The 26,203-nt window shown below is 47.0% G+C and overlaps 1 protein-coding gene across 1 annotated transcript in view; it reads left to right on the top strand.

The window, feature by feature from the left end:
* The window catches only part of LOC120848101 (transitional endoplasmic reticulum ATPase), a 39,538-nt gene extending 24,711 nt beyond the window's left edge, over window positions 1–14,827 (top strand). Inside the window, exons 12-16 of the mRNA XM_040220031.2 lie at window positions 2,636–2,720; window positions 3,368–3,591; window positions 6,523–6,681; window positions 7,689–7,846; window positions 14,097–14,827. Of these exons, the coding sequence (XP_040075965.1) occupies window positions 2,636–2,720; window positions 3,368–3,591; window positions 6,523–6,681; window positions 7,689–7,846; window positions 14,097–14,193 (723 nt within the window). The 3' untranslated portion in view covers window positions 14,194–14,827. The remainder of the gene's footprint in view (window positions 1–2,635; window positions 2,721–3,367; window positions 3,592–6,522; window positions 6,682–7,688; window positions 7,847–14,096) is intronic.
* The last annotated feature ends 11,376 nt before the right edge of the window (window positions 14,828–26,203 follow it).

Below are 26,203 nucleotides of genomic sequence, written 5' to 3'. Positions count from 1 at the left end.
GGGTGCTCGAGCTGCAGGCTGCTAGTGTGGAACGCAAAGAAACAGTTTACGAAGAAAACTGAGAAAACGGTGCGGCCTTAGCTTGACCAAAGACGTCGGAGCCCCTTTAACCTGCAACAAGATCGAGCACCCTGTTGCAGGTTAAAGGGGCTGCGACATCAATTTGAAAGTTTTCAACTACTCTAGAATCCCACACATTGTTTCGCGATTACCTCTAAATTTGGAGCAGGCGCTTGCCTGGTATTCTATGGTAGATATATTTTCTGAAAGGGTGCGCGAAACTGAGCCTAGAGCAGCAGGCGAATTTCTCGAAAACTTTAATCATTTTTAATCTTAGAAATTCAACAGCACCGAAATTAACCTGCAACTTTACTGGTCCGCCATCTTGTTAGTCGGATGGGCAGCTTGAGCCCGTTTTGCCCAGCGTCGGAAGCAGTCAAAAGGTCGTCGCCATCGTCTGTGGGAAATAATGGACGACGATTCATAGAGCTTGTCTAAGTAGATTAATGGGCAGCAAATGTTGTACTCGTTTGCATTTGATGTACTGTGCGCCTCAAACTTAATGCTGCCACGAGATGGTTCGGTTTCTTCACTTTTTGAGCTAATCCTGAACGTAGCGGTAGAAATAGTTGGTGAAGATTTGTGTTGCCGATGAAAACCCATCCAGAGGAAGGTATTCCAGCAGCTGCAACGATCAATTTATCTTTGGGTAGCATGCAATAGATCAATATTTGCGAAACTGAGTGGCGGTGTTAAGTTTGAGGGGTACTGTACCATCATTGCCTGCGAGAGGACCACCCGTGATGGCAGCATTCACAATCTGCCGACATATAGACTCGAATGTCGCTTGAAAAGCAAAATGGTATGGAAAGTTTTGTTTGCTAGCGCGGCGCGAACTGTTTTCTAAAAGGACACGAACACTAGGAGCCAGCGTTCTCTTGGAACCGCTTGAACCCACTTGCGTCGCAGACGCTTCTCAATCAGAAACCGACGAGATGTCGTTCTGCCGCAATTATTTGTGGTGTTATTGCACCTCGCAGCACATCACCAATTCTCTCTACCTTCCATTGCTTGCTGTAAGTAGCCTAAAGCAGGCACAATCTGTAGAACCACAGATGCTCGCGGAAAAGACAATGGACTTTGCAAGTGCCCCTGCTTGTTGTTGCCAGTAGAGCGGCAGCCAGCGATTGGGAGGTGAAAGCGTAAACTTCAAAATTAGTTTTCTCGAAAGAGAAAGATAATTTTGATGGAGATATTTTGTAGACATACTATGGAGTGATATTTTGCGCTTGGTGAAAATTTGATAAAAATCGGTAACCATCAATGTTTTGCCGGAGGACCAGAAAAGCGGGACAAGGTGCCCCGCAAAGCTCTCCACTCTTCACCTGAGCAGATTGATGGCTGGAAAGGAGGCAAGAGAAGGTGAAGGGGGACTCTCCTCCACTCCAGTGTTTGCTCTGTAAAATGCAAGGAGCTCTTTGAGGAAGGAGCTTATCCTGCAACTGGGTATACAATCTATAGCTTGCTCATCTACCCAGGTTCATCTTTAAGCATACCTCGGCAAACCTCACTCATGAGGGCCCTCCTCACTCACCCTCATCTTCGCAGGTGAGGTGAGGGTGAATGGGTTTCTGAACCAGAAAAATTCATGAGTGTGAGGGTGAGCGAGGGCCGTGAGTGGCGGTGAGTGGCGTGAGGGCCGTGAGTGGTGCGAGGGCGGTGAGGGCGGTGAGTGCATGAGGTGTGTGAGGGCCATGAGTGCGTGAGGGCGGTGAGTGCGTGAGGCGCCCTTCAGATCGAGCATCTTTCTCAGCAATTTTGGTGTTAATGGCGGGTTGTTCTCTAGCTTTCCCTAGATCGACACGAATTGCTGAAATCGGGTTTGGCTCGAAATAAGCAAGCAACTCGGAGAAATTCGAATAAGTTTGCAGCGGCTGCATCCAATCAGGGACGCAAAATTTTCACGTGATACCTCGTGCCGGTGATGATGACACCGAAAGACTTGGTTCTGGTTTGAAACCAATCGTTTTTTTTGGAAATAAACTGTTTCAGAAAGGTGCATTAGTATTCTTAATGAGATTTAAATGCATAAAAGCGCGTTTATAACGCGTAATTGTGTCTAAATAGTGCAAGAAAAATAAAATTTTATGATGACGATGGCAAATTGCAGCAATTGGTTGCTGCGTGTGATCGCGGGCGCCCCGTGTTGCTGGTGTTGCGACGTAAAGTTTCTGGGCGAAATTGCCCCATCTGAAGCTGGCATGAGTGGCTGAGGGCCATGAGTGCGTGAGGGCCGCAAGGGCGGTGAGTGGCGTGAGGGCCGTGAGGGCCGTGAAAGCGGTGAGGGCGGTGAGTGGAGTGAGGGCGGTGAGGGCCATGAGTGAGTGAGGGCCGTAAGGGCGGTGAGGGCCGTGAGGTTCAGTGAGGGTGAGTGAAGGGATGAAGGTGAGTGTGACTGTGAGGGTGAGGATGAGTGAGGGGATGAAGGTGAGTGTAGCTGTGAGGGTGAGGGTGAGTGAGGGCGACCTAAAATGCCGACCTCTGTCTTTAAGTGTGGAAAGGCAAATTTTTGTGCAAGCGCACCACTTTGTGTGTTGTGCCTAAAAGATGCGCGCAACGTCTCTGTCCCCTGCAGGCTAGGGCGGCGGCTCCTTGCGTGCTCTTTTTCGACGAACTGGACTCCATTGCCAAGGCCCGAGGAGGCAATGTGGGAGACGCTGGTACGTTTGCAGCATTCTTTTGGGACTCTTAACTTTGAGAACTTCTGGGTGTGTTAACTTAGGGTTGGCTTCTCATTGTCTGACGTTGTAAAGACCACGGTACAACTTTTTTTTGCTTTGTTGGTAGTTCTGGTTGGAAATGTGTGTACCCGAGTCATGTTTTTCTCCTTGACCTCCTTGGAGGTCACTCTCATTGTTCATTCTTTCTTTTTTTCACCTTTTTTTGCAGAATATGAGCAAACATTGCGAGAAGAGAAATTGAAATGTTTTAGGATCTGTCTGTGTTCATTTTCACCTGAAAACCATAGTAAACATTTTATCTAAGCTTTCAGACACAAAAGCAGTCTTTATTTTCTCCAGTTTCCTTTAAAAATTTAGCCTATAAAAACTATTTCAAGCAGCGTGTGAAGTAAGAACAATAAAATTAAATGTTAGGCAAGTTGGCAAGTGTTCTTGGTGAAAAAAGCACAAATAGAAACGCTAAATATTTTTTCCTCAAGCTGATTATGCTGAATAGCAGAGGCTGTCTCTCGGCGCAAAAAGTCTGGGTTAAAACTGTAGCACGTCTGGGAGGTTTTTTCCTGTAGTATTTGCGGAAAGCGCAAGGCGCAGCTCATAAACGCGCTCGTGCAACTCTCATTGGGCAGGCGGTGCGGCGGACCGCGTGATCAACCAGATCCTAACGGAGATGGACGGCATGAGCAGCAAGAAGAATGTGTTCATCATCGGGGCCACCAACCGACCGGACATCATCGACCCGGCCATCCTGCGTCCGGGCCGCCTAGACCAGCTCATCTACATCCCGCTGCCAGACGAGAAGTCTCGCATGGCCATCCTCAAGGCCAACCTCAGGAAGTCCCCACTGGCACCCGTGAGTCCTCTCTCTCACGCTTTTCCTCTGCATGCGTGTGACGCAATGTGGCCTTCTTTGCGATGGTGCCTCTGGAGCATTAACCCTCGGAGGGTCGTACAATTGCATATTTCTAAGTTCCCGCTTAAGGGGGGACATGGGTCTTTGGAGCCAAAAACTTCCTAAAACTGCATTCTTTTGAAAACGGCGATGGCTGTTGTTCTTCTGAATCTACCAAGCTTCTAATTTCGTGGATGAATATTTAAGCTATAAATCAATTCATAATGTCTATGCGGGCTGAATGTGCATTAATGTTGACTCTAAAACATTGTTTTCACATAACACAATTTTGGGACTCGTTGAAAATTTGCAGGAGGGATATCTCAGCATCTACAGCAGTCAGAAATATAACCTTTCTTGAAATGGGTTGCTAAATGTGTGAAGCATACAATGTTGAGAGCAGATTTTTTAATTTAAGTCTAGAAAATTTTTTATTTTATCTTTTGTTTTATTACTTGTTAGCCATGCATTGAGCACTGAACTTCAATATGTTGTAAAATCACTAATAGTGGGTTTATCTTAAAAGTACTTCCAACATTGTATTCTTTACACTTCATAGTATCTGACCATGTGTTAAAAAGGATATTTTGTTGAGCAGTTTTTTCCCTATCATTCCTCCAAACAAAGGCCGGCAAGTTTTAATTATCTTCAGGACAATTCTACTGAATGAAGAAATTATCAGATATATGAAATCAGCAAAAAAAAAGCTGAACAAGCTTGTGCAGTTTCATTGAGTTTGGCTATAGAATAAGAAAAAAAGCTCCAAGACCAGTGTTCCCCCTTAAATTGCATATTTCCAAGTTCTCGCTTAAACACAAAACCGGATGTGCCCTGGGTGGGTGCCGCTTTCTGATATGTGTTTGGGGAACTATAGGTGCTGTATTCTCGCCATGTTTTCCTTGGTGGGGGGCTGTTTATAGTTCTGGAATTAGACGTTCCGTGCACGTGATAGAGGCGTATGCTTGAGCTGCTCTCGAGGTAGTGGCAATCGGACCACCGGCTCCCTCTATAAAGGCTTCCAACCCTTCTCTAAATTGAAATCGGGTGAGCAACGCTGCTGTCAAGGTTCCAAAACTACCACGTATGTGCCGTGAAAAACCATACACTGATTTGCGAAAGTGCAAATGTTACACTGCGACACACTACTTTTGATGTGAGGGACGGTTGATGCGCAAACTTGGAAGTGTGTAACCGTTCAAGGTGCAGTCTCGACCCTGGTTCCGCATGCCACAAAGTCTGGCCGTGTTGTTAGCCAGCCGGGCAAGCGCCACAACCCTTCTGCTTACCCCACGAATTGGGCTCTCTCCCATTTGTGGTAGTTTTCGGAGGGCACAGCAAATGCAGGGAAACCTCATCCCAAAGCCGGGTTTTGCAGTGCCCGAGCTTTGCAGAAAGCTTTTCTCACATTCGCTAGGACGTCGTTGAGGCGTGCATGACACCGACACCTGGTGTTTTAACGCAGAATGTTTTGTGGGGTGGGTTTCGGCCTTTGTAGCTTTATGATGTGAAAAAAATGTTAAACCACAGCCAGATTTAAAGAAAACTTTCCTCATATATTTATAAGGACAATTTCACGTTTCTTAGTTTCGTCGAAGGCTGTTTGCACATAAACGCACACACGCAAATCCAGATTCGGCAGACATTCATTTTACGTGATTCAAATTTTTTGTGTAAGATTAAGGGTTTTTTTGTTTTTTTTCTGTTATCGATTAAAAATAGCACACACAAATTTAAGGACAGGAACGGAACATGGAATACAGACAACACAAAAGACACTCTCCCAACTTAACACCTTACTGCTGTTTCTTTTTTTTTTTTTAATTTCATTAGTGGATGCTTGCTTTTGTGGCGAAGAGCCAGGAATATTAATCCCAGTCGACCAATAGAGCAGCTTTTTAATGAAACAGTAAGAAAATGTTTTTTCTTTTGTGTGTGCGTGCAGGAAACTAAGGTTCAAGTTTTATTTTAAGCTTGTCAGTGTAGTCTTAGAAGGATATCGAGCAGTGCCTCTTTTCCAGTTTACTTTGACATTATAAAGTGAAACTAGGAGACACCTCAGGGAAGAAACAAAAAATAAAAAAAGGCTCGAGGTACACCTAAGCACCTTTAATGAGTTGTGAGTGCGAAAGCATGTACATCATTCTTTGCTCCCTTACTCAGTCTCCAGCGTATTTGCGTCGACGGGCACTCAGCGCCATGGGGTGGCCAGTCGTTGAAACTGATGCGCAGCAACAGTTTCAACGACCGGCCACGCCATGGCGCTGCATGTTCGGCCATTGGGAGCCTCGTCGATGCGCGCCAACCAATGGGATTGAAGCCGAAAATCCCCTGCAAGTTTACTCCGCACTTTGGAATTGCGGAATATTTGTGCAGTTAGATAGCTTTGCACGTGGTTTCATAGCTGGGAGCTTGCTTCACTTGGAGAGAAAATTTAAGGTGCCATTTGGCGCGGTTTCGAAGCTGATGATGTCGGCTCGCTCCATGAGACAGTTAATGCTTTTGCATTAAAATAGAAGAGGTGGGAGGGGGGTTCAGAGACTCTTCCAAGAAGGCTTCACCAGCTGCAAATACTAAAAAAAAAAAAAAAAAAAAAAAAGAAATGGCACAAAAGGAGGATGCGGCAAGTCTGACACAACATTGCATGCCTGGAAGGCTGGGACTAGAATTAGTGTCTGGTGCATTCTTCGTAAAACACAGTTCTGCATATGACGGTTTGATCAACGGATTGAAATACAACTACATGTCTTTTGCGTGAGTGATGGGCACTGGAAAGGTGTCCATCAGAAGCACGGTTCCTTGGGCGAGGAGATGCATTTCTATCGGCTCGAAAAGCACCCGCCTCGCCGGCGGTTTTCGGCGGCGTTGCATACGAGTGGCCCCTCTCCTCCACAGGACGTGGACCTGACATTCCTGGCGAGCATCAGCCCTGGCTTCAGCGGCGCGGACCTGACGGAGATCTGCCAGCGGGCCTGCAAGCTGGCCATCCGGGAGTCCATCGAGCAGGAGATCCGCAAGGAGAAGGAGCGGGCGCAGAACCCGGACGCAAACATGGTACGCCAGAAGCCGCCTCCCTCTTTTCCCAATGCAGCACTTGCGATGTGACAGCCTCCTCGCACTTGCCTAACGGGAAGAGTGCCACTGCGTTCGGCTGGAACTCACATTCTCGCCGATTGAATACTAGACTCCATATGGCGAGGGCGATGTTTCGATCGCACACTCGGAACGAGCTCACATTGGTAGGCTGCCAGGACCGGCAACCTTGATGGTGTGGAATGCACGTTGCAGAACTGTTGAAGCACGTGCTCAGCAGTGCTTCTACAGTTTTTAGTGAATACTCCCTGTAGTTGGCGTTAGGTCAAGAGTTCAGGGGAAACTTCTCCTGCCTCTTTCCACTCTAGCACAGCAAACACTGGAAAGGAGGTTGCCTCCTCTCATGTCACCAACTAGTAAGTATATAGTGTGTTTTTTGCTATAGTTCCTAGAGGTATGTTTGAGTGTTTCGGGGGAAGGGTGTTGCGGTCGAGTTGTCTGTCGGCCCTCTTGCTTACCCCGTGGATGGGCGTTCTCCTGTCTATGGTAGCTTTCTAGAGGGCACAGGAAACTCGTGGAAACCTCATCCCAAAGCCAGGTCTGGCAATGCCTGGGCTTTGCAGAAAGCTTTTCCCACATGTGGAAGAGGCTCGAAGAATTATTTTTCAGTTTCCCGTTGCGTAATCCATAAGATGTATAGGTGTGTGCTCGTTAGCACATGAGGTAGAAGACAAGGTGTCCTTGTTTTTTTGTGGCACTTTTCGTCTATAGGTTATATTGTTATCTAGGAATCAAGTGATACGCAATTTTATGTAGGAATGGAGTGATTGGGCAAGCACGCTGAAATAATAGCAATGCAGGAAAATATATAGAATTCATTGGAATTTCTAGGGCTTGGAACAGCGAGCCTACTGTGCTTTGTGTGCGTGGAAACTAAACTTTCCCTTGGAGTTGCTGAGCTTTGGCTTTCAGTGTTTTGTGGCACATCTCTTTGGCGAATGACAGACATTTTGCGCGTCCATTGGCAGGACGTGGAGGACAGCGACCCCGTGCCGGAGATCCGCAAGGACCACTTTGAGGAGGCGATGAAGTTTGCCCGGCGGTCTGTGAGCGAAAATGACATCCGCAAGTATGAGATGTTCGCCCAGACACTGCAGCAGAGCAGAGGCTTCGGGACAAACTTCAGGTCAGTTCAACACCGGTTCACCAAGGATAGGAAGGGGCAGGGCCATGCACTCTCAAGGATTGATTTACAAAGAAGAGCTCAAATTTGATCGTTTAATCACTTTGAGTATCAGGCTTTTTTTCCCCGCTAATGCACACTCTTTATATTTTTTTTTTTTTAAATTTGGGAACGAGACAGGTGGAGGGCATCCCATTAAGGGGGACCTGAGGAGGTTTCTGAGATCGCCTAAATAGAGGGATAACTCACTGTGCTGACTCCAGGCATCTTAGAAAACGCTAAATCGTGACAATATGTGGCCGATTTTCCTATTCCCCCCCCCCCTTAACGGTTTCGGACGAGCCTAGCTTGGGGGTCCACCAAGAGCCATCCCCAAAACCATTTATGACGGGTGTAGCTCGTCTGCGCACCCTACCTCGCCCCTTGACTGTTTGTGACGACCCAGGCTCGTTCAGGCAGCATGTGTTTTTCATTGTACACATTTTTAAGAATGGCAACCCGGTTGTGGGGACACGTGCAGCCCAAGCCACACTTGCAATAATAAAAATAACGAAAATTGAAGGAAATAAAAATGGTTAAGGGGTTAGAAAGGCTCGAGGTACACCTAAGCACTTATGAGTTGTGAATGCGAAAGCATGCATGCCGCTGTTAAGGGGAGACGCGGGTCTTAAAATAATAAAAAAACGCGAAATTTCACGTTTTTCAAAATTCACATAGGTATTTGGATTAATTGTAGTCTAAGGTACCTGCCTGCAAAGTTTCAATGTCGAATTCAATGTCTAAGCATGAAAAAAATGATATTTACGATGTCCCCGCAGAGCCCTAACACAGCGAGTTCAATGAAAACAAGTGGAACTTCGCGCCCCGCGCGTTTCGCGATCGCTCGTCGGATCGCGGCCATCTTGGTCTTGTTGGAAAGCCGCTTATTTTCCCCACGTCCCCATGCCATTCGTTATCGCGACAACATCGGGAAACGTTCGCATTCCGCGGGTTTCGAAGGCCCCAATTGCGATCGCTCATTGGCCGGCTAGCAAGGTGCCCGTACGTCAGAGCACGCGCGGCGCTTAGCGCCCCTGCTATTGGCCTAAACGCGCCCCTCCGCTCTTTTTCTCCTTTCCTCCTTTCCGTTCCCGCGCTGGCGAGAGGTGCGTCGTCTGCTCCTGGGCCCGTCTCCGCCCGTCTAGGCCTGTCTGCTTTGTTTCTTCCGTTACCGAGCGCACGTTTTAGTTCCCGTTTGCGCGCTTGCGTTGAACATTGTTGGTTCGCTTTCCTACGAAGTCGCGCGTGTTTTGTTTAGTTTCGCTTCAAGTTCTCGAGATGCCGGACGACGCTCGGTTGAAATCGAGCACGCGGCAAGCGTTCGGAAGGAAGAGGAAGCGACCGTGGAACAAGAAGCCGAAGCTGTCTGCTGCAAGTGCGCCACCGCGATCGGCACCGCCGGATGCCTTGGATCCTTCGGAAACATCGGCCGGAGACATCGCGACTCCATGCAGCAGCGGCAGTTTGTCGAGCTTTGCGAGCGCGGTTCGTGTCGACACCGCACACTACTCCACGGCCGAGCAGGCGCAACGAGTCGCACGATCGGACGAATGCAAGCGTGCGCTATCGGAAAAGTCGGCGACCCAGCGCAAATTCGACCTTCTCGGCGTCACCACAGGAGGCCAGACGCGCGACGCTGGGACACAGTTCATTCTAGTGGACATGAAAGCTCTCAACGACCTCTTCGCGCAGGCGAAGTGCGGAAGCTGCGGTGCGGGAACTCTGACACTTAGCAAGGCCACGGACAAAGAGTATGGCTTGGCAGTCAAGCTTCTGCTCGTCTGTGCCAGATGCGAATTCGAGAAGAAGCAGTTTTCTTCACCAAGAGTTGCCGGAACGGCGAAGATCACTCCTTTCGAAGTGAACATGAGGGCAATGAAGGGAATTCAGTCAATTGGGAAAGGAGTCACTGCCCTCGCAGACTTCTGTGCGTCCATGAACTTGTCATACCGCGGCCTGCATCACAAGACCTTCCAGGGACACCTGAAGACCCATGTGCAAGCCTGCGAAAAGTCAGCAAGCGCAAGTGAAGCTGCCAGCTCAGAAGTTGTCAAGAGACTGTATGCAGACTTCTTGAACCCTGTCGGCAACATCGACGTGATCTTTGACGGATCTTGGATGACGAGAGGACGCAGCTCCCACATTGGTGTGGGCTGCATTGTCGAGCTGTATTCCGGCCTAGTTCTTGACCATGTGGTGTACTCCAACTTTTGCCTTGGGTGTGCCCTGGGACCGGAGCCGGAGGAAGAGGGGTACCGCGACTGGTATGCAGCCCACGAGTGCCAGAGGAACATAGATTGCAATTCAGGTCGGATGGAAGTGGAGGCTGCATTGATCATGTTTCAAAGATCCCTGGCCAAGCACGGACTGAGGTACACCACAGTTCTCTCGGATGGAGATAGCCGAACCTTTCATGCGTTGACCGAGGCAAAAGTCTACGGCTTCGTCAAGGTCGAGAAAAGGGACTGCATCAGTCATGTGCACAAGCGGATGGGGGCTGCGTTGCGTAACCTCCTTGAGAAAAAGAAGGCCCAGGGTGAAGCACTCGGCGGAAAGGGCAGACTGACGCAGGACCGAATCAAGATGATTCAAAACTACTACAGCTATGCCCTTAGGAGCAACAGTAAAGATGTGCCAGGGATGAAGAGGGCAGTGGAAGCCACCCTCTTGCACATGACGTCTACAGACAGTGCCCCAGACCACAGCAAGTGCCCCGACGGAGCTGAGTCGTGGTGCAAATTCAACAGAGCCCTGGCAAATGGCGAGTGTCCACCTGCGCACAAGAACCCTCTTCCAGATTGTGTGCGGTCCGCCCTCGAGCCAGTGTTTGCAAGGCTCAGTGATGAAAACCTGCTGGCACGGTGCAGCGAAGGCAAGACGCAAAATGCAAGCGAGAGCCTGCATTCGGTCATCTGGACGCAAACCTCGAAGAACGCCAATGCCTCCCTGGACAGCGTCAAGAGGGCTGCTGCCGAAGCTGTTGCCGTCTACAATCAGGGCAGGCGGGCAATGAGCGAGTCCGTTGCTGCGAGCCTGGGCTATGCTGCCGGTGACTGCCTCGTACGCCGCAGCATGGAGAAGGACAATCTGCGTTTGCGTAAGGCCAACGCTGCCCACCAGAGCAGCAGCAATGCAAAGCAGAGGTTCTCCAGGCAACACCGGACTGGAACAGCTGGGGACTACAGTCCTGGACAGCTGTGAGGGGGCTCCCCTTTCGAGTGCTACATGAACAAAGGCCTTTTTCAGGGCCAAACAAAATCTGCTTTTGGAACGTGCAACCCTTAGTGCCTCCTCCCGTTGTCCCTTATAGAGTCTACTCATTCTTTTATAACTTTATTTTACATTGCAGACATTATTTCTCAGTTTTATATTATTTTTTAAAGGTTCTTGTGAACGGATTGCAGAATTTTCCATCTCAATTTGTTCAGATAGAGCTATGCTTCATATTGCTGAACATTATTGCATGAGATCCCTTACTCAATTTTATGCAATGAGTGTCAAAACTTCAACTGCAATTTTCTCAGCTTCGCATTTTTCGTCTACATGCCTAGCCTTACGGTTGTTTTCATGAGATTATTCTTCAAGGATTTCTATAAACTTTATACCGTTGGATTCAGAAAGAAGTGAACTGCAGGGTGATGCTATTTTTGTATGACAGTATGGGCCCGAAATTTTATTATTAGTGATAATGTGACCTCGTTAGGCTTTGTAAATAGTGTACTTGACCTAATTAGACTAGTTTTATACAATGATCTATCCTTACAAAAATATAAATAGCATCATCTTGCATGGCAGGTCTTTAGCTACAAATCCATATCACTTATGCAAAAAAATTTGTATTAGAAAGTTCCTTAATGAGTCGTAAGAAATGACCTAATTAGGCTTCATTATTTTCTTCGTAACTCAAAAAGTAATTGAGATATTGCAGAACTAATTGAATATTTGAAAAGAGGAAGCCAAAACACATATACACACTGATTTTCATTATAATCCATTAATAAACAAAAAAGTCGATTTTAGAACCAGTGTCTTGCCTTAAGCGCGAGACACATGTACGACGAAACCTTCCGATCCGACGTGCGGACTTCCGGAATGACCTTGGGGGGAGAGGGTTTTCGTAGCATCGGAGAGCGTTGAAAACCCTCGCCTCCGACCGTCGTATTGCACGGTCGGACGTCGGATCGGACGGTTTCGTCGTACATGTGTTTCGCGCTTTACGCTCCCTTTGTTTGCGGCGTTCTTGCATTGACGGTCGAGCGCGCGCGCTGTCTTCGACGTGCTGATCTTGGGTGCGGAGCGATGGAGCCGCTGCCTCGCAGACACATGGCGCCATAGGATGGTGGTCGTTTCAACTGACGTGCAGCAGCCAGTGGGACCGAAGCTGAAATCCATCAGCTTCACTCCGCGGTCTTTTGTGATCGGGGAAAGTAGGTGCTGTTTGGATAGGGTTTTTGCATGGTTTCAGAGCTGGGAAACGGCTTCACTTAAAGAAAGGAGTTTCGGTGCCGTTTGACACAGCTTCAAAGGTGATGACGTCTGCTCCCTCCATGGGACAGTTAATGCTTTCGCATTAAAAAGCAGTCGAAGATTGCAAAACACCGAGGTCATCTTTGGCGTTGGGAGGAGCATGTTCCGAAACCAAGACCATTGTAAGCCAATAGCAAGTGTAGCATCCGAGGTATCACTTCGACCGGTGGACCTGCGGAGTGATACCTCGGATGCACGCGCCTTGACAGCCCGGACGTACGGACTTCGGCGAGTTTTTTTTTAGTCTGTGTTACTGTCATAGCAGACAAAGTCAGTTGTGTACCATTGAAGCCACCGCTTCGTTGTGCCATGTCTCTCACTAACCTGATGCCAGCGAGCGAGCGCTCGCTTGAGAGCAGACCAGCAGACGACCGTACACATCACTCCCACAGAAGATGAAAATAAAAATATATAGTGCACAGTTTTTTAATCAATTCTTGCAGTGTTATGTCTGTCCCCTCTCAGCGAAAAATTAACATTTGTCTCATACTCGTATTTGCTCTTATCATCTATGAAAGCATAAACATTTTGTAGTAACAGCTTGTGCGATCTCCACAAAATGTTGCATTTTCATTGGTCACATGTCGTCTTGGCTGCTGAAACATACTCCTCTAATTGCTCGAGACGACCTTGGTGTATTGCAATCTTTTGCTATTTTAATGGAAAATCAGCTGCGCGTGATTTAGGAATTTGTAGGAGGCTCAGAGCCATAAGAATGAGTTATCGCCATATTTAAGTGATCTCGGAAGCCTCTTCAGAACCGCTTTAAACATCGCACAAATTTTTCGTTGTTGCTTTTTATTTTTATTAATTGATATTTGGAAAACGTCTGTCTGCCTCTGTAGAGTTCTAGCAAGAGATACTTCTCACTGCTTTTAGCACAAAAAAAAAAGAAATTGAAATGGAGAATTTTATGTATGAGACAAAATAAGTTATACAACTACGTAATAGAAAAGAAAAGAATGCAGGTTTTGATAATCAGTTATTGATTGTCAATGGATTCGAGAAAGTATTGAACATTCGGTATGTCAGGCAATGTATCGGGAGTGGACAGTCATTTGGGGCTTTTTGTGCTTTTGTTTTTAACACAGAAGGTGTTATAGGGCTGGGTTTGAAGAGAAAAGCAACAGATTACGCTCGAACGACACACCGGTCAGTCATATAGCAGTATAGCCCCATAGGTATTACATTGCTTATAGACCGGAGTTCAAAATCATGGCCTCCAGCAGTAAACATGGGAAATAATAATCTCAAACGCAGGCTCTTGTGAAGAGAGGGGCTGCACATGAAACATTTTTTTTTTAGCACTCTTGGCATTGGTGTTCTTAGAGCTTTGCAACTAGGCATTTCTTGTGTTCTTAAATTCTGATATGTGCGAAGGTTTCTAAAAAAAACTGAGCCCTGCAGAAAGCACAGCCCCCATACTGTGTCATAGTGTCAGCATAAACAAACATGGCTGCACCCATGGAACCAAGCAAACGCTGATCTATGTGACTGATGTTTGGGGCTCATGGGACACTGTTGTTATGAGGTCTGATGAGCTGGGCACACGCAGCATGTGTCCAGCTCATTCAAAACACGTTCTTTGCATCTTGAGTTTTATCTCGTATGATGGAGACATGCTTAGCTTTATCATTGTTTCGCCCATCAGCTGAGGAGTGAGTCAGCGTTGCTCGGTGTTTTCCAGATTCCCCAGCGCGCAGCCCTCGGGACCCGGCGGCAACAGCCAGGGAAATCCCAACCCGTCGCACTTCCAGGACGACGACGACGACCTCTACAGCTAATTTCACCCCTGGCCCCACCCCCACACCACCCTTTTCCATACTCCCCCACTGCAGTCGTGACAAACGTTCACCACCAGAGAGGCAAACCTTCTGAAGGAAACGGAGAGATGCCCCCACCACACATGCCGGTGTATTAAAGCGGACAACACCTAAAAGGAGCTGGCTGCTTCCTTCTGGGCACAAGAAATCGGCTTTCTTCTCTTTTTTTTTTACATGTTTAATATATGGTTTGGTTTGTTCTTGTGTTTCTCCAGAAGTAGACATAACTTGCTGGAGGATAGCGAGCAGATGTTGGGCGTGAAATTGCCTGTACGACGACGACTTCACTACGAAGCTAGATGCGACTGTAAAGCAGTTAAAGTTGTGGTATCGTTAAAATTGTGGTATCGCATCTCCTTTTGTTTTGAAATGAGGAGGAAAAACAATGTTCCGTGCATTGTTTGTGGCGTCTTCGGTGGATGCGAGCGTTTTAAAGTGGGAGAGCCCCAAACAAATTTTTTTTTTTGTCTGTGGGAATGTACATAAGTTTGGCTTTTTTTTGTATTGAAACCATGTGGCTCGTTGTATTCCGCCTGCTTAGCTTTTCGACAGAAGTGCGGTTCTGTAATCAATAAACTATTTTCCACTTCTTGGCGAGGAGTTGCATGTCTGATGATTGGTCTTGCTCGACAGAAAAATGCAAACCAGTGGCGGGTGGTCTTTGAGGCAGTCTGCATGTCTTGCGAGGATTAGAGTGCATACCGAGAATCTAAATGGCCCTAGCTGCAATGTTGGGGTGAAGAGAAAGGGGGAAGCCAGGAGGGCTGGATGTATCCTATTGCCTATGTCAGAACTTTGTGCCATGCTCCCAACAAACCAGTGCTAGGGCCACTGTTATGGAGGAATGCAGGAGGTTTTCTTGTAAAAAGTAAAAAGGCATGATGGCCTAGTTCTTTCGAAGGCCTGTGCACACGCTGGCGACCACAAGCTTCCACAGCGAAAGCCTAGGACCCTGTCTGCTGCTTCGACAAGGTTGTTGCCAGCATGCACAGGCCTTCGATAGTTTTGTCAGGCAGTTGCGGTAGGTTGTTTAAACTGTTCGTCCACATAATATGGTTGAAAGGCGGAAAACAGTTGCTGTGCCATCGCACATTGCCCGTGCGGCTCTCTCCAATGCAATGCCTCCACCATGCTTCGGTACCGACAACGCCTGCCAACATTTAAATGGCGATGCCCTCAGTGTTGTCAGACCACCAAGCAATTTCGCATAAGGTCAAACGTTGGGGCCCCTTATTCTAAAAGTCTAATGCTGCAATTGACACGAGTGGTATTTTGCGAAATTTGGATTGCCATAGCTGCTCGTGCATTTGAAATTGGGTCGTAAGCAAAACATTATATTAAAGCTTAGAGCTGTTAAAATATAATTTTGTTGGTAACACAACTTGCAGTAATGCAGGGCCCCCAATGAATGCCGTGATTGCGAAATTGCGCCATTTAAAAGCAAACTCCAGCTTTTTTTTCATAGTCCTTGATTTGCTTTAAAATTTGCTAAACTAACAAACATTGCTGAAATAGTAACCCAAATATTGGACAAAATACTTTTTTTACGCAGAAGTTATTGATTTTAGAATTTTGTTCCTTACAGTGTTTCTAAAAGTGAAGGACTACTGGCAACAATGAAAAAGTGACCAGCAGAAGGCACGAGTTCACTTGTTCCCATGGAGAATAGAAGACTAGGAGAGGGCATGACGTCGGCCGCGTAGCCTCCACAAGCCATGCTCCCTTGACGCCTCGCCTCTTTCTCATTTTCCTCCTTACTCTCCTCACTTACCATGCCAACGTGACCACATCACGTGACCGTAGCTAGCCTTCGTCTCGCTATGGGGTACTAGAAAACACCACAGTCTAGCCTTCGATCTGATAAAACCTACCGGACGGAGCGCGCGCAAGCCTGGAAGGAGTCCTTCTACAATCAACCATCCATCTCACACGTGACATGTCACGCGCACCAATCACCAGACAGATCTGCGGTCACGCTGGGCACAAAATCGTTTAAACTTTTTATGACTAGGCTTTACCAATATTGCAACGTGCCCCCTCCTAGTACTTCTAACCTCCTTGCTTGTTCGGAACTGAGTACAAGCCACTGATCTCTATGACAATGGACCTTTTCCGAGAGGGGGTTTGTAAGAAAAAAAACAGTATATTTCGACTTCGGCAACTACAAAAATGAGCTTAGTGCGCAGTCGAGCTGGTGGAAGTTTGCCATGATGCTTTTTAACCCAAAGTTGGGGTAGAAGCAGAAAACATATTTTTTACATCCTTGTGCCCCAGTCTTAGGTTAAAAAGAAGCATCATGAAAACAATAACTATTCGAAGAATTTATCAACAGACGCCACGAAATGTGGCTCTGCTAGCACAGTTAACATCTTGTCTTTTTTTCAAAGCATATGATACAGTTGCAAACTATTGCGGCAATTAAGGTCAAATAATTTTCACTCCCAGTTATTTATTTTTTAGTTTTAATGCCACATATGTTAATAAATGTGTCTAAGTTGAAAATATGAAATCGACTGCAGCAGAACTCAATGCATCAAAAGGAAAAAAAGAAACAGTAAATCGTTTACGGCTTCTTGTTTCCTGTCGATTCTTATTTTTACCAACACGCTCCAACAGGAATTTCGAACCTTGTGTTGTTTTTGACAGTTGCGAGTTGCAGTCTTTCTACCTTGTGTAATCGTCTTCACTGAAAAAAAAAAAAAAAAAAAAAACATATTGTTTCACAGTTACTTTTTTCCATTGACACAGCATGATTCGAAAATAATCGCAATAATTTATTTTCATCTTTTAGCGAGCAATTTTCTCTCGCATACTGCCATGAAGGGAAGAAAGGCACAACGGCGCATTCGCGTCAGTTCTCCTGCGAGAACGATGGTTGCTTTCTGCGTCGCTTGGATAGAAAATGATGTACCATCGCGATTCACACGATTGCCAGTGACCTTCGCACTTCCCCGTGCCCCGTTGTTCAGGAGCGCCATGAGTTGCGTAGTGAATTTTACAGCAGTGTGAAATGCGGGACATTTTGAAGATTTTGGCATTTCTTGCGGGACGCGGGACACGAGCCTTCAATGTGGGACAGTCCCGCGAGTCGCGGGACGGGTGGTCACCCTAAGCGACATTCCTTGAAGCGCCGACTGCGTGACGGTACAAGTTTTAGGAAGCGAATGGCGGCGCACAGCAGAGAACTGAACTGTAGGACGCCATTTTGTTCCAGCGGAATCTGCTTTTTCATTCGCATTGGTTGTCTTACTTGTAGAAATAAGTATCAAGGGACTTTAGATGACACTAGTTTTGAGCAAACGTGAATGTAAAAAAGCATATCAACAGCTTGATTAGCAATGCGCTGAATCGGACAGAACAGATGAACTCGTGAGTTTACTACTCACCGTTTGGTTTTCGTGGGCACCCAGACTAAAAACGCATCGTGTGATGACGTAGATAATTTATATAAAGAATAGTGTCGTCTCCGCCTCTTCTTTTAAATTCAGTATTCGAGCATATTTTGACAGACCGAGCAGGAAATTTCTTAAATTATCAACCTTGCTAAAGTACTCATAAGCAGCATTTCGCGATTTGGCCCCAGGAAATCAATTATCTTTTTATGAACATTTGCTTACTCAAGATATGGTATGGTGCCCGTCAAATAAAATCTGGCGTTTATCTTCCGAAAAAATTGGCCAAATAAAATAAAGGGCGCATGAGAAATACCTCGGAAAGTTTCTCTGAATTGTAGTGCTAGGTACCACTTTATGGACCTGTGTGAAGAAAAATTTATATCTTTGAACAGATTCGCGTTGTGAATTTCGGCGTCACCAGCCACCGAAAGTACTGTATGTATACCGCTATTCGCCGTCGACAACCCTGGACTCAAATAATTGTTGTGCAGACGTTTTTTTTTGTTTTTTTTTTGCGTCAAATATTGCGGGCCTTAGATACTGGCAAAAATTAAAACAACGTACTCAAAAAAGAAAAAACAAAAGGCGTCGTCATTATTGCGCATGCGCCGAGCCGAAATCGCGTTTTGGATTTGCTAATAGAGACGACGCCATTTTTTTGTGTACGCTATTATAAAACTGGCTGTTAAGCTGTCCGTGGCAGTTTCTTACGTGGGAAGTCCAACCTTTCTGTTATAATAATTTAAGCGGATTGAAATGGTTATCTAAATTTGGCAATCAATAAATCACTTGAAAGGCTGCCGGACCAAGCACGCTATACACCTTAAACTTCACAAGTAAACCGACCAACCGAATGTTCACGCTGCAAAAAAAGACTGAGAACCTCATACACATGTAGGTGTGATGTTACGAACAAACAAATCGCCTCAGTGTTGACGTACCTTTATTCCTAGCCTCAGATAAAATACATGTTAAACGTTCGTTGTCTATCTACTCCACGAATTTCCTCACATAATCAACAGAAATCGTATTCGCTATGTTATGACATGGCCTCCTCTATACTGAGAAAGCCTGGCAGATCGCCACGAGAAGCGGCCGCCGAAATTGAAAAGGTAGAGCGGCACACAACGGATGAGAAGATGGATGGATGAATACGGCTGAGCCCTTTGGATCGGGCGGTAGCTTACGCCACCTAGCCATTTTGTTTTACCATTTAAGCTTAGAATATTTAAATGTGAAATCTATATTCACTCCGCAGTGCAAAGAAAGTGAGGCTATGAAACCCCCTTGCCATCAGTGGATAAGAAAATACCTAGTTTTCTCTCGATTTCTGCCACCATTCACTTAATCTTTGCTTGGTAATCTCTACAGTCTTGAAATCCACTCTCCCTTCGCTGTCTCTAAAACCCAATGACTTTATTAAATCTATGTTGTCTTCGGTAGGCATAGGGTGAAGCCCTTTACAGTAGAGTATCAAGTGCTCAGCCGTCTCCTCCTCCTCTCCACAAGCAGTGCACACTGTATCAATTTCCTGGTACTTCACTCTGTATGTTCTGGTTCGCAGAACACCCGTTCTTGCCTCAAACAGCAATGAGCTTCCCCTAGAATTGTCATAAATGCTTTCTTTGGCAATAACTCTTTTGTTTAATCTATAGCTTTCCAGAGCCGTCTTTGTCTGCATTCCCTCTAGCCACCAATCTCTTTCTGTGGCCTTAACTTTCTTCTTAACTGAGACTTGCTCTTCCGTATCTTCGCTATAGCCCAAAAACTTTCCTCTTAATTTCCTAGTGCGCTGTCTCCACTTTGTGTCTACACTCCTCATGTATAAATAGCTGAAAACCTTTCGTGCCCATTACTCCCCGTCCATTTGCCTCAACCTATCCTCAAATTCTACCTTGCTCACCGCTTCCCTGCTCTCAAACGATGCCCATCCCATGTCTCCTTGTACTCCCTGGTTTGGCGTTTTGCAATGTGCCCCCAAAGCCAGTCTACCTACTCCGCGCTGTTTTATTTCTAGTCTCGCATGCACTTCGGATTTCATGCATAGCACTGCGTTTCCAAAAGTCAAGCCAGGCACCATGACCCCTTTCCAAATCTCTCTCACCACCTCATACCTGTTGTAATTCCAAAGTGCTCTATTTTTCATTACAGCTGCATTTCTGTTGCCCTTACCTATTATATACTTTTCATGGTCTCTGAGATATTCTGCACCATCACATATCCATACTCCTAGATACTTGTATTTACTAGCTCTCTCAACTGTAATATTCTGTATCTTCAGCCTCTCAACTTCATCCTTGTTAAAAATCATGACTGCCGATTTTTCGCTACTGAATTCTAAACCTAATTCCTCTCCTTCCCTACCACAGATGCTCATTAATTCCTGCAACTCTGTCCTGTTGTTAGCCATTAGTACAATATCATCCGCATACATCAATCCCGGTATGGATTGCTGAATTTTTTGGCCTAGCTTACTGTAAGAAAGGTTGAACCCAAGCCCACTCTTCTCTAGTCTATCCTCCAATCCTCTCAGATACAACATAAACAGCAAAGGCGATAACGGGCACCCCTGCCTAAGGCCTCGTCTTATCTCTATTTTCCCTGTCGCCTTTCCTTCCCATGTTATAATCACCTTGTTATCTTTGTAAATGTTTCTTAATAGTGCTGTTAGTCCTTCATCTAGGTTTAAGTTCTCCATTATGTCCCACAGGTTTCTTTGGTTCACATTGTCATAGGCACCCTTGATATCCAGAAATGCCAGCCAGAGCTGTCTGTTTTCTTTTTGCGCTATTTTTATACACTGTGTTAGAGAAAATAAATTGTCCTCCAACCTTCTTTGTTTTCGAAACCCGTTCTGTAATTCGCCCAGTATGCCCTCGCAATCTACCCATTCCTCCAGTCTGTTCTTTATAATCTGCATTACCAACCTGTAAATAACCGGTGTCACGGTTATAGGACGGTCGGGCGCCATGACGAACGGTCACGTTTCGAAGTGCGTGCGCTTGTTTATGCTTTGGTTTGCGCTCTCAACGCTTAGGTACTCTTCGCCTGCGGCGCTCTTTCCACGCAAACACCTCGCGACGCAACATGACCATCGTCAAGCATATTTCGATCGTCTGGAGTGGAGCACAGCGGCGGCACTCACTCGCGGATTTGCTAAGCCTACCCGCTTCGGCCCGAACCCGTCACCGGCGAAAAACCGGACGTACTGCCGCCCGACCTCCGTCCTTCAACCTCATGTGTGCTTGATTCTGCTCTGTGCTGGCGATGTACCGCTCAACCCGGGACCGTGTCCTACTTGTCCTCGCTGCTGCAAGCCGCTCTACGACAGCGTGGCGGCGTTACAATGCGACGGGTGCAACATCTGGGTCCACAGGAAATGTGAGCAGCTCTCACTGCCTACCTATCGGCGTCTGTCGAACTGCACAGAACCATGGTACTGCGGCGTGTGCCAGCTGCCATCGTTCGACGACAGCCTTTTCGAAGCGCCGAAGCAGCCTGCACTAACGACGATCGCATCACCTACCACAGCCGGGGACAGACCAACGGCTCCCGGTACCACGGAAACAAGGAAAACAACCTCCTTCTGGTTCTCCAACCTCAGGTCCGTGAAGAACAAAATGCTGGAGTTCCGGGTGCTCACTGAGTCCCGCCCCAACACCATATTCGCCTTGTGTGAGACTTGGCTACACAACTCCATTTACGACAGCCAGCTCGTCGACCTGACACGGTTTAAAGTCTACAGGAAAGACCGTAACAGGTCTGGTGGTGGTGTTCTCGTCGCCATACCGTCGTCAATCACATGCACTAGAAGACATGACCTAGACCGGAACGACCTCGAGGCCATTTTTGTGGACCTTCATTCAAAACAGGGCCTTCTACATCTCTGTGTTGCGTACTGTCCCCCCAGCAAGAAAACAGAAAGCTATGATTTGTTACAGTCGTCGCTCTCCTCCGTTACCCTCTCAAAGAAGAAGTACTCCAACGTGCTAGTTGTCGGAGACTTCAATGCGCACATTAATTGGTCAGACTTAAGCTCTCTTAAGCCCACAGGACCATCAGACACTGTCCTCCTCGACCACATAGAAACACTTGGACTTACCCAAGTATGCAGCGAGCCAACTTACGTCACCACCAATAACCAAGTTTCTTTCCTCGACCTCATGTTCGTCTCTAACCCCACACTCGTCTCAAATTGTTTCACAGAACCCAGCCTCACGGGCTCTGACCACAAAGCATTGACTGCGACCACATACTATCATTTGCCTAAATCCGGTCCTCATGCCAGACGCCTCCATAACTTTGCAAGATTGGACACCAACCACCTGCATTCGCTTATACACCTCGCCCCTTGGGGCATGGTGTTCCAAGACAACCATGAAGACCCATATGACATATGGCTCGACTTTATGCACGCCATCGAAGCTGAATGCGTCCCCTCCAGAAAAAGCCGAAACAAACCCCGAGCGCCCTGGATAACAAAGGAGATACTGCTCCAAGCCCGACGGAAGCGTCAGCTGTTCGCACAAGCAAAGCGAAACAGCTGTCCCTTTACACTTGAGGCAGCCCGCACCCTCCAGAGAAACCTGAAAAAACAGATAAGAAAGTCTCACCAAGATTATGCTTTGGACATGGCACAACGGGCTGTAAGGGATCCAAAGATATTTTGGGCCTATGTAAGGCGTAACAAACAGAACACGTCTGCTCTAAACATATGCCAGGACGGCAAGGCTCTGAGCGACTTGGAGACTGCGGAACTTTTTAGCAAGCACTTCGCCGCAGCATGGACACCACCCTGCAGCCTCTCATCACAACCAGAAACTTGCCCATCATCATTGCAGTCGGCCTCCTCGCCCCGCTTAGCCAGTATCCTTATCAACGAGGATGATGTCAAGGAGGCTCTCACCCGACTGAGTCCTTCACAGTCGCCCGGTCCTGACGGCATCCACCCTGCGCTCCTTAAAGCATCTGGTCAACAACTAGCCCCATTACTGGCCCGACTGTTCCAGCAGCTCTTGGACACTGGGTGCGTCCCCGCCCCATGGAAGCAGGCTTATGTCACTCCCATCTACAAAGGGAATGGATCCCCAGTAGACAAGCCAGAATCCTACAGACCAATCTCAACAACATCAGTCGTCTGCCGTACCATGGAGCGAGTGTTAAACTCTGCCCTACACAGATACTTAAACGCCCACACTCTTCTGTCTCCAGCGCAGCATGGCTTTCGCCCTGGTCGAAGCTGTGAAACTGCCCTGCTCACTGCTGTTCACCAGATCAGTGACAGCCTGGACAACTCCACGCCATGCGAACTGGTACAGCTCGATTTTACCAAAGCGTTTGATAAAGTAGACCACCAGCTCCTGATAACCAAACTGGAAAGCACCGGTATCGAGGGTCCCCTCCTTCGCTGGCTATCTAACTTCATCCTGCAGAGACAACAAAGTGTGACGTTCCACGGGTCAAGGTCCCAATCCCGAACCGTTCAATCTGGAATCCCCCAAGGCACAGTACTTGGTCCAACCCTCTTTTCAATCTTTATCAACGATATCGTCCAGGTTATAGACTCCGCCACCATCATGTACGCTGATGATCTCACCCTCCTTCAACCGATTCAATCCCAGGAAGACTATAAACAACTGCAACAAGATCTTGATCACATCCAAGCCTGGACGATCAGAAACAAATTACCCCTGAGTGCATCAAAATCTGCTACAATTCACTTCACCACAAAAAGGAAAGCACAGAATCCACCAGTAATTTTAACTGTTAATGGAACTCCATTGGAACAAAAGGAGAACATAACCCTGCTGGGTGTCACCCTTGACAGCAAATTGAGCTTTACTGCACACGTCCACTCCGTCGCCTCACGTGCACAGCGGATGCTGGGATTCGTGCAAACTATCAGTAAGGGTCTGGGGCCTGCTGTGCTGGCGCAGCTGTACACTGCACTGGTCCTGCCCCTATTAGAGTATTGCTCGCCTATCTGGTCGCCACAGGGAGCCTCAGCTCAGGCGACACTAGAGACCATCCAGCGGCGAGCAGCTTACGGCGTCTACTGCCGAACCTCTCCAAGTCCTCGCTTTTTGCCACGGGACATCTCGACAACCCAGCTCTTGAGTGCAGCCAAGTGGAGTACTCTGTCCCGCCGGCGAGATGTAGCCACCCTACGGTTGCTGGCTCAGGTGATTGGTCCTGGGATTTCGCAGGACGACTACCTTCGCTCTGTGCCCCGTCGCAACGAACGAACCGGGCGCATAGACCCTCTCTTCGCTCGGACCCAACGGCACGACAACTCATGTCTCCTCCGGGCTGTGAGACTTTGGAGGTCCCTGCCTGACGCCATCACCAGCTTGCCCATCACAGACAGAGACGAGGTGACACAGCTCTGCAAGGCAGCAGCCAAACACCTCTAAACACCCACGATGTCTTGCATACCTCATCATACGTCACCCACCTCACTTTTCACCCTCTTCACCATCCCATCATCATCGTCCCACACTTCTCAAGCCAAGAAGCCTCGCATCGCCATCATCGTCTAGCTGGCCACATAGGCACATATGTGTACGGGCGGAAACGCCTTCTATGCGACCTGTACTTAAATGTACAAATATCTATCTATCTATCTATCTATCTATCTATCTATAATTCCTAATATCAGACTTATCTCCCTTTCCCTTATATATCGTACTCATCCTACTAAGCCTCCATTCATCTGGAATATTTCCTTTTGTTATCATGGTACTCACTACCTCCCTTAGTTTTGCCTTAGATTTAGGACCCAAATTCTTCACCAGCTTGATAGGGATACCATCTGTGCCTGTCGACGTGCCACTAGGGACTCTTCGTTCCGCCTTTTCCCATTCTCTTTGTCCAAAATCCGCGATGTCACAAACTGGACTGCTACTTCCTTCGGTTCTCCTATCTTTCACATGTAATCGTTCCCGAAATTTCTCCTCCATCACTGCTCCTATATATTGTATCGCATCATCTCCCTCTAATTGATCTCCCTGATGCGAGAGTATGAACCTCTGTCTAGCTTGCGTTGTTTCACCGAGTGAGTTCAAGTGCTCCCAAAACTTCTTGGCAGCGTTTCTATCTTTCTTACTTACATTACTCATCCATTCCTCACCCTTTCTCTGAATTTTCGCATTGATCAAACTGGATGCCTCTCGGCGACATGTTATAAAATTGTCCCATTTTCTTTTTACTTCCGTTTCGGACTCCCCACTACGCTTGGAATACCTGTGTTCTCTAGAGGCTTCCTGACGTTTTTGTATCGCTTGCTTCACTTCTTTGTCCCACCAGCTTTTTGGTCTATGTCCTTGCTTCCCCTTTCGTTTACTCTTCACTTTGTCTAGTTCTAGAGCAAAAAGCCTAGTTAGGCTCTCATAGGTCCAATCTGTATACCGTTGCCCTGAAACTGCTGCCTCTATTCTTTCAACAACTATTTCCAACTCTTTGTCGCTGCAGAAAGTTTGCTTTGAATTATGTTGTCTAGTTTCAGCATTTACTTCTCTGGCAAAATTCAGCTTAATACGTTTGTGATCACTACCAAGACTTTTGGAACCTTCTTCATCTATTTTCATTACTTGTAACTTACCATATATTTTGTGTGACATGAGTACGTAATCTATAGTTGAATGCAGATTGCCAGTTTCCCAAGTTATGTGCCCGTCACACTTCTGACTGGTATTACATAAAACGAAGTCATGTTTTTCCACCAGTTCTAGTAATATGCTTCCAGTTGAGTCCGTATACCCATCCAGACCCTCAATATGGGCATTCATGTCTCCCATAATAATTATTTCGGAGCCTTCCCCTAGTTCACTAATGTCTCTTGATATGCAATCACTCATTTTTCTGTTTTCCTCTTTAGCACCTGTCCCTGTCCATAAGTAAACCACTCCAAGGACTGTTGATTCCCCAGCGACTTTTCCTTTCAGCCACAAATGTTCGGCGCACTCCTTTCTGATCCTTTGAAAGTTCATATTCTTCTTAATAAATGCTCCAATTCCACCTCCCTTCCTCGTTCCCTCCATTCTGTTGCATTCTTCCCACACATAGTCAGGGTTGCAAGGTGGCTGCTCCATGTCTCTGAGATGTGTTTCCACAAACCCATACACCATTAAATCCTCCTTTCTTAGTTGCTCCTCTACCTCTTCCCATTTTAACCTATTTCTACCACCCTGCATGTTAATATATCCAATGTCTGATTGTGCTGTTTTTTTATACCTGTTCTTACGTTTTCTCCTCTTTTTAACCCTGGGTGCCTCTCCTGACTTCGTTGGCTTTTCAATTACTTCAGTGCCCCCAGGGTCCTCGGTCCCCCCAAAAAAGCAGTCACCGTGCGGCCCATCCTATCCCCCACCCTGTAACCCGTGGCCTCACTGTAGTGAATGCCATCTGCAAAAGGGCGGGAGCCAGCCTCGTACACCTCTCTGTTTACTTCCATTACGTCGTACCGAAGCTGTCGACTCATACCCTTAATTACTCCGTTGGCTTCGACAACCCTCCTCTCCGTTAACCCAGACTGCCCCCGAACTTCTGGAATGGTGCACACAACCACATGCACATTC

The sequence above is a fragment of the Ixodes scapularis genome, unplaced genomic scaffold (genome assembly GCF_016920785.2).
Source record: "Ixodes scapularis isolate PalLabHiFi unplaced genomic scaffold, ASM1692078v2 PGA_scaffold12__126_contigs__length_90152505, whole genome shotgun sequence".
NCBI lineage: Eukaryota > Metazoa > Arthropoda > Arachnida > Ixodida > Ixodidae > Ixodes > Ixodes scapularis.
This window is presented reverse-complemented; position numbering and strand designations above follow the sequence as displayed.